The sequence below is a fragment of the Nelumbo nucifera genome, chromosome 6, assembly GCF_055504915.1.
Source record: "Nelumbo nucifera cultivar China Antique chromosome 6, China Antique-T2T, whole genome shotgun sequence".
NCBI classification, from domain to species: domain Eukaryota; kingdom Viridiplantae; phylum Streptophyta; class Magnoliopsida; order Proteales; family Nelumbonaceae; genus Nelumbo; species Nelumbo nucifera.
In genome coordinates, this window is record NC_142654.1 from 11,113,112 (window position 1) to 11,121,621 (window position 8,510).

Here is an 8,510-nt window from a genome sequence, read left to right on the forward strand (position 1 = left end):
TGATGACCTTGCTGGTGTAGTAGATCGGCCTCTATACTCGGTCCTCTTCTTTGACCAATACCGAGCTGACGACCTCATCCCCGGCTGAGAGGTAGAGCAATAGCTTGTCCCCTAGGCTCGGCTTAGTCAAGAGGGGTGGCGAGCTTAGGTACTGCTTTAGTTCCTGGAAAGACTGCTCACACTTTTCTGTCCAATGGAAGTCCTTTGGCCATTTGAGAGCTTTGAAAAAGGGGAGGCACCGGTCTACGGACTTAGACATAAACCTACCAAGGACAGCTATTCTCCCGGTGAGCCGTTGCACTTCTTTGTGGGTCCGAGGGGATGGCATGTCAAGAATGGCTCTTATCTTTGCTGGATTTGCTTCGGTTCCTCTCTGTGTTACCATAAACCCCAGAAACTTGCCGGAGCCAACCCCAAAGGCGCACTTGGTCGGGTTTAACTTCATCTTGTACTTTCTAAGTGTGTCGAAGAATTTGCGGAGGTCGGCCAGGTGGTGTTTGGCCTTTTTGCTCTTCACGAGCATATCGTCGACATACGCCTCCACATTCCTACCGAGCTGCTCTTTGAATACCTCGCTCACCAGCTGTTGATAGGAAGCGCTGACGTTTTTTAGGCCAAAGGGCATTACCTTATAACAGTACAGGCCGCGGTCAGTAATAAAGGCCAGTTGCTCTTGGTTGTCCGGGTCCATCCGGATCTGGTTGTAGCTTGAGAAGGTGTCCATGAAGCTTAGGAGCTCATGTCTCTCTGTTGCGTCGACGAGCTGGTCGATCCGAGGATGGGGAAAGCTGTCTTTGGGATAGGCCTTATTTAGGTCGGTTAAGTCGATGCAGATCTTCCACTTTTTGTTGGCCTTCTTCACCATCACTACGTTGGCAAGCCAATCGGGGTATTTGACTTCCCTAATGAAGCCAGCGTCAAGCAACTTCTATACTTCCTCAGGGATCACTTGCCACTGCTCTGAGGCAAAGTTTCTCTTCTTCTGCTTCACAGGTCAGTAATGGGGGTCGACGTTCAGTCGATGTGTGATAACTTCGGGGTTGATTCTAGGCATGTCCTCTGCCGACCAAGCAAACACGTCGGCAGTATTCCTCAGTAGTCGAACACGTTCCTCTTGAAGGTGGTTGCCTAGCAGGGAGCCAACTTGGACCGTATTTTTGGGGTCTTCCTCAAATAAGCGGACCTGGACGATGTCTTCCACAAGTCGGTCGTGCCGCGCCTTCACTTCGTCACACAGGTCATATGCTTCTGCCATCAATGTCTTGACCATTGGACGTGGCCCTCAGTAGGATAACTGATAGCAATGTCGTGTCATTTTCTGGTCCCCTCGCGCCACCCCTATGCCATACTTGGTTAGAAATTTTATGGCGAGATGGTATGTTGAGACTACGGCTTGCAGGACGTTAAGGGTCGGCCTGCTAAGGATCATGTTGTAAGAGGAGGGGCAGCGCACGACGATGAAGTCTACCATGGCCGTCGTAGTCACGTCGTCATCTCCGATCAAGAGGGGAAGGGTTATCCTCCCAGTGGGCTGGAAGGATTCTCCCGAAAATCCCATCAAGGGAGTGCTAACTGGTGTAAGCCGTTCTCTGGAAATGCCGAGCTTTTTGAATGCATCTTCAAACAATATGTCGGTAGAACTCCCTGTGTCGACTTGGATCTGCCATAGCTCGGAGTTGGCCACTTCAAATGTGACGACCAAGGCGCCGTTGTGCGGTGTCTGGACTCCTTGGAGATCGTCGCCAGTTAAGGTAATAGATGTGTCGTGCCTCCTCCCGTAACCTCGGTCCTCGATCTCGCATAGCCGAGCATATCTTTTCCATCTCGAGCTGCGTTCTCCTCTAGAGGTGCTTCCTCCCGATATCACGTGGGTGATGCCGGTTGGGGGGCCTCGGTGCGGAAGCTTCCGAGCTTCGTCTGCTCTTCTTTCCTCTTGGACTGACTTCTCCGTTCTTTCCAAAAACCCACTGAGATAACTGCGCCTAGTTAGATCTTCGATATGGTTGCGCAAGTCGAATCAATTCTCCTTATCGTGGCCGTGGTCCTTGTGGAACCCACAATATTTGTCTTAGTTCCTCTTGTTACTTTGCGTCTTCATCTTCTCAGGCCACCTGACATAGTTGCGGTTGTGGGTTTGCATTAGAACTTTAGACCGTGGAACATTAAGCGGCGTGAAGTTCCGATAGGTCAGTGGAGGGATGCGAGGTCTATGGTTGGTTCGGCGATCTTGCCTCTTGTGGTCTTTGTCCAACCTCTCAGACTTTCGTTCGTCGCTCTCTCTCCTTTTTCTATCGAGCTTCTCATCCTCGTCTCCGAGTTGTGTCTGGGCCTCTTCAGCGTTGATATACTTTTGCGTGTGGCTCATTAGTGCGGCCAACGTTTGAGAAGTATTCATGGAGATGGAGAAGTTGAACGGGGAAGGGCAGAGTCCGTGTTGTATGGTCGTCACCGCGACTGATTGATTCAAGTCCTTGACTTGAAGTGCTTCTTTGTTGAACCTCGCCAGGTAATCTCTAAGGGACTCCGTCTTCCTCTGTCAGACTTGCATAAGGCTGTCCGAGGTTTTCCAAAGCTCAATCTGAGGTGGTGCACAAACCGATGAGGGAAACCATATAGTCCTTGCTGGCAGGGCGGGGCCGAGCTACAAGGACGAGGCCGCGCTTCAAGACCTATGATCAAGGAAACAGAAGTCAGAGGCCCGAGGAGTTATCCCCGGGTAAGAACTCCAACGTTCCAGTCAATAGGAGATGGTAGGATGATCAGGTCGAGATATAAGGATACCGGTCCGAGCTAAGTAGCGGTATAGGTTTCAGAAGTTGGATGCCTTACCTTGAACATGGAGTACCTTTTTATATCTTGCAGGGCCAACTCAGCCAGGTCCCAAACACCAATGTAAAAGACAAAGAAAGAGGAAGAGATTGGCTGCTTGAAAGATTTCAAGATAAGACGAAGAATCCTACCAGTGCTTTTAAGTCTGCCCCCTAGCTCTTCTAGCCCCTGCCCCCTAGCTCTTCTAGCCCCCTCAACCTCTAACTTTCTTACTTGCTCTCATCCATAAGTATTTGAGGACCCTTTCATATTTAACACCACAACCATTCATTGTTGTGGTGCATCACTTTCAAACACCATCCTATTCCTTGCATACCCTTGCCCTTTTAACACTATACTTGATGAGTTAAGATGTAGCGTGTCATTTCCAAGAAAAGCCCTAACATGAAAAGACAAATTAAGATCTGCTTGGCAAAAGTTTTAGTGTCCATTGCTAAATTAATACACCTCTACTCCTTTATCCTGGCTTGATACATTGACAGAGTTATTTGAATGTAAAATTCAAAGTATTGATATGATATATATGGAGCGTATCGTATTTAATTTATTTTTGCTTTACATATACAGGTTTTAATGGGAGGTGGGGTATTTTTATACCTTTAAAATGTTAAAAAATGTGAGAGGGCCTCTGTCAAATGATCAAATGTTCAAAGTTAATACAATAATAATTTTCACCAACCGAATTTATCTATCAAGAATATATGGATATTTGAACTATGATTGTTACTTAAGTCAATATCGACCGTTCTTGCATTTGAACCTTGAACTCCATAAATTGTCATGACCGGTTGCTTTTTTTTTTTATATTCTTTTTGAAGTTTTGTCTATTAAGAAAACTTGTTACATATCTTCTCGTTGGATACCTCACATTCTCCCCACATATAAATAATTTTTTCTATTCATTTTCGTTTTATTGACCCTTTTCAATTACAAATGTTCTATGGATTATAAATACAGAAAAATTTTGGCTGTTCGACAGTCCACGCTGTCCACAAGAGTACAAGACACCTTTCCAACATAAAAAAATATTGTAAAGAAAGGCTTAATTTAAATATTCAGGTCCCATTTGTTTTTTGGAAAGTTATTTATACAGGTAAATGCATTTATTCAGGTAAGTATTTTCCATGAAAGACATACACGGGTAAGTGCATTTACCCATGTTCTTTTGTTTTCCAGGTAAATAAGTCAATGACCATTTTAGCCAGAAAAATTTATTATTAAAATGGACATTTTTGTCCTATTGAAGTATTAGCAACTTTCCCCCAAGTGAAAAAGTTATTTACCCACCTAGAGTAAGTGATACCCAAGAAAATAAACTTTTCCTGTTCCCCATATAAATCTTAAAAATGAACATGGGTTTCTTAGTCAAAGGGATTTTGATTCTCATTGACCAACTTTCCCCCCTCTCAAAATTGAAAAAAAGAATGCCCCCTCAATGCATTAATCAAACAAGTGAATATATAGTCGAGGCTAATTGCCCTGTTCCCGATCCCTAGAGTTTCAGGTTCTCCAAAACTCACACTAAAGAGAGAGGAAGAGAGATGGAAAAGAAAATTAAATTGATTACTTTTTTCGCATAGTGGTCTGAACATGAAGCAATGGCAAGTATCGACATCTTGTAAAGTTGTTTAAGGTTGTGTTTGGTTTGAAGGAAAAAGTAAGGAAAGGAAGGGAAAGGTAGGGAAACCTTTACAAACCTTGTATATAGGTTTCCCTATCTTTCCCTTCCTTTCTCTACCTTTTCCTTCAAACCAAGCATAACCTAAATGTTTTTGCTTAATAAAGATTCATAAAAGTTATATATTGTCAATTCATTTTATTTGTCGTATACAATATCGATATCATATTTACATTATTTTATCAATAATACTAAATGATACCAGTGCAATGCATAGGCTGGTTTTAAAAGAGGTACCCATGGTTTATAGGGGAGTGGCCACATTCAGTTTATCCTATAGGCTCTATTTGGAATGAGTACAAATATAAATATGTAGAGCGCAAAACTTTATATTTTGTATTGTTTTGTATGTATTTATATTGTACATATTTATTTTTTATACTCCTTCCAATCTGAGCCACACTAAAAAGGAGTCGACTGGGTTGTGGGTAAGTGTAGATAGCCCAATGTTAAATTTTAAGTGGTTGGAAAACAGAGTAATATAGATTAGGGTATATAAAATTTTATAATTTGTAATTTAATTTATTATTGACATTAAAGATCTGAATTCAATATCTAAATCCGATGAACAAGATGGATTTGAATCCATAAGTATCTGATTCAGTCAGATCCATTTGCAGCCCTGAGATCAATTAATATGCATGAATCTCGACTGAATCAGCTTATTTGTTCATTTGTTGGTATCTGTTCTTCCCACATGTGGTCAAACTTCAATGCCCATGAATATATATAGTACTGTCCAGGTGGTTGACTGAAATCTCTCGATCGGTGGCCATTAATTTGAATATTAATTAAGATTCTTCAAAAATATCTGTGGGTGAGGCTTTGATTTAGAAAAAAGAATCCCTCAAAGGCTGAAACTCTTCTCAAATCAGGGGTCTTTCCTTGACCATAGCTGATATGGTCTATCACCAGCTCGCTCCAAGTCTCCTTATTAAATCGCGTTTCTATTGGATAGGTCCAAGAGCCGGGTCGATTGATCAATACAAACCAGTATTTAGGTACTGAACCACATTCATCTTGGATTTGATACACATCAATTCCGTTAGTTCACCAAATTAATATATTAAAATTTTTGTACCTCATTTATTTTGACAACCTACTTTAGAGTATTTTACCATTTTTAGTTCAAGTTAGTTGAGAGTATTTTAATATTTTTAATTCGATCATCACCCCATCGATAAGTGATTGGGTTTGACATTTGAATTGAACTTTTAAATAAACAGTTCAGACATTGAATTGAGTAGGTTGCCTGGTCGAATCGAAAGAAGAGAGAGATTAAAGTGTAGGGGATGTTGTGATGTGTTTGAGATTTCTGGCCGATCTAGTTCGAATGTGGTTTGAGGGTTGAAGGTGGACTCCATGTAGACTAGCAATGTCTATTCAATTTCGTCTGAAATAGGTGAGATGATAACCAGTTCTTCCAGCATGGTATGGTGATTTTGGGGAATTTGAAAAGGATTGACCATTTAAGAGGAAATCACTCAACACGTCAGACAGATCGCTAAATGGGGACAGGGCAATTCATTAGAAGTTCTACCTAGTTGTTTGTAGTTGGGCTTAGCGGAGTGATGCTGAGGTCACTGATACAGTTGTAAAGCGTCCAAAATGGTATGCTTACGTGGTGCCCCAATTGTCCACATGTTATGGTGTCATTGGAGGGCCTTATCAATTACCGATTTTGTTGTCTCCAATAATTAAAGAAGCTTCCGCATTTAACACTCAGCATTACTTAACAGTTAGAAGCTTTAATAGAACTCCCACCAGCATTTTCCTCCTCCTTTATCTTTCGCTCCACTCTCCAACCTACTTTTATTCCCCCATCTTTATATATTTCGACACTTCAGTCTTCCCTCCCTCTGTCTTTTTCAACCTTTTCCTCTCCATGGCTGCAGCTTCTTTTTCTTTCTCTCTTTCAACTCTATCTCCATACTACAATCTCATCTTTACTGGTTTAGCCTTCCTTGTATCTGCCTTGATTTTCGTGCTGTCCACCAGAAGCAAATCCAAGCGTCTCAGGCTTCCGCCTGGGCCACCCGGGTGGCCCGTGGTCGGAAACCTCTTCCAAGTCGCTCGCTCAGGCAAACCATTCTTTCAGTATGTTCGAGATATCCGGCTAAATTACGGACCCATCTTCACCTTGAAGATGGGGACTAGAACGTTGATTATCATCAGCAGTCCCGACTTGGCCTACGAAGCTCTCGTCGAGAAGGGTCAGCTCTTCGCCAACCGGCCTAGAGAGACTCCTACCCGGGCCATCTTTAGCGACAACAAATTCACCGTGAATTCTGCCCATTACGGCCCGGTTTGGCGTTCCCTCCGGCGCAACGTGGTCCAAGGTATGCTCAACTCGGGCCGCATTAAGGAATTCCGTCACGTCAGAGACTTGGCCATGGACCGGCTCATCGACCGGTTCCGAGCTGAGGCCGACTCCAATGACGGACTCGTTTGGGTGCTGAAGAATGTCCGATTCGCCGTCTTCTGCATCCTCTTATCGATGTGTTTCGGTTTAGAGATGGAGGAAAAGGACATCCAATGGATTGATGACATGATGAAGACGGTGTTGATCACTCTTGATCCCAGGATCGACGATTTCTTACCTATCTTAAGTCCATTCTTCTCAAAACAACGCAAGCGATCTATGCAAGTACGTGAAGAACAGATACGAACAATCCTTCCCTTCATCGAGAAGCGAAGATCCCTCCTGAAAAATAACCCCGAAACTTCATTCGCTTACCTCGACACTCTCTTTGATCTCGAAATCGAGGGACGTAAATCACGTCCAACCGACACCGAGCTGGTCTCGCTCTGCTCCGAATTCCTCAACGGCGGGACCGACACCACCGCCACAGCACTGGAATGGGGCATAGCCCGACTGATTGAGAACCCAGAAATCCAATCAAAACTCTACACCGAGATCAAGTCGAAAGTTGGAGACCGGAAAGTGGACGAGAAGGATGCAGAAGAGATGGTGTACCTAAACGCGGTCGTAAAGGAATTACTACGGAAGCACCCTCCGACGTACTTCGCACTCACACATGCAGTGACGCAACCAGCAACGCTGGGTGGTTATGATGTGCCGACGGATGCCAACGTAGAGATATTCTTGCCAGCCATCGCGGAGGACCCCAGTATCTGGTCCGAACCGGAAAAGTTCAACCCAGACCGGTTCGCGACGGGGAAGGAGGATGCCGACATAACGGGGGTAAAGGGAGTGAAGATGCTGCCGTTTGGGGGCGGAAGGAGAATATGTCCCGGTCTGGGGTTGGGCACGGTTCATGTGAACCTGCTCTTGGCCAGGATGGTCCAGGAGTTCGAGTGGAGTTTACACCCCTCCCAGCAGAAGGTTGACTTGAGCGAGAAGTTGGAATTCACGGTCGTGATGAAGAAACCTCTCCGAGCTGTGGTCAAGCCAAGGATATGAGACCTTTTGCGGGTTGCCGGCCGGATTCTACATAAAAAGTAGTAGTAATATAATCTTTGGGTGGACCCGGTTCTATGCGAATTGTTGTAATTTAATTTAGGGTTTAATTATGATGTGGAAAAGATATAATTTCCGAAAAACAACTGACGAAATAAACTGGAATCATAATCATAGATTTTCCCTTTAATTTAATTTGATGTCTCCTCTTGTATTTTAGAACTACTGTCAGTGTGGAATTAATTAATATTTGAACGGATACAACCTAACCCAGGTATCTTGTAAACGGATGATGATTTGAACGACCCAGATAGGGGTTTATATGATTCCCACCGACCCATGATTTGGCGTGGGGTCACATTGATCAGAATAGCTAAGAGTGCTGTTGATTTCAAATGAAAAATATGCAAGCAAAGCCACGAATCTTACGTCCCATAACTTGGCCAGGTGTGCTGTTGATTTCAAAGAGAGTAGATTTTGGGGGGATGAGTGACTTTTTCCCAGGTGATGTTTCCAAATTCTCAGCTTCGAAACAAAGGTACATTTATTGATTTCAAAATATATATTTTGTAGAAGAAAATT

The 8,510-nt window shown here is 43.6% G+C and overlaps 1 protein-coding gene across 1 annotated transcript; it reads left to right on the forward strand.

Moving 5' to 3' along the window:
• The first annotated feature begins 6,359 nt into the window (after positions 1–6,359).
• LOC104591307 (cytochrome P450 77A2-like) lies at positions 6,360–8,123 on the forward strand. The gene has a single exon (XM_088890811.1). The coding sequence runs from the start codon at positions 6,393–6,395 to the stop codon at positions 7,929–7,931; it is 1,539 nt and encodes a 512-aa protein (XP_088746937.1). The 5' UTR covers positions 6,360–6,392; the 3' UTR covers positions 7,932–8,123.
• The last annotated feature ends 387 nt before the right edge of the window (positions 8,124–8,510 follow it).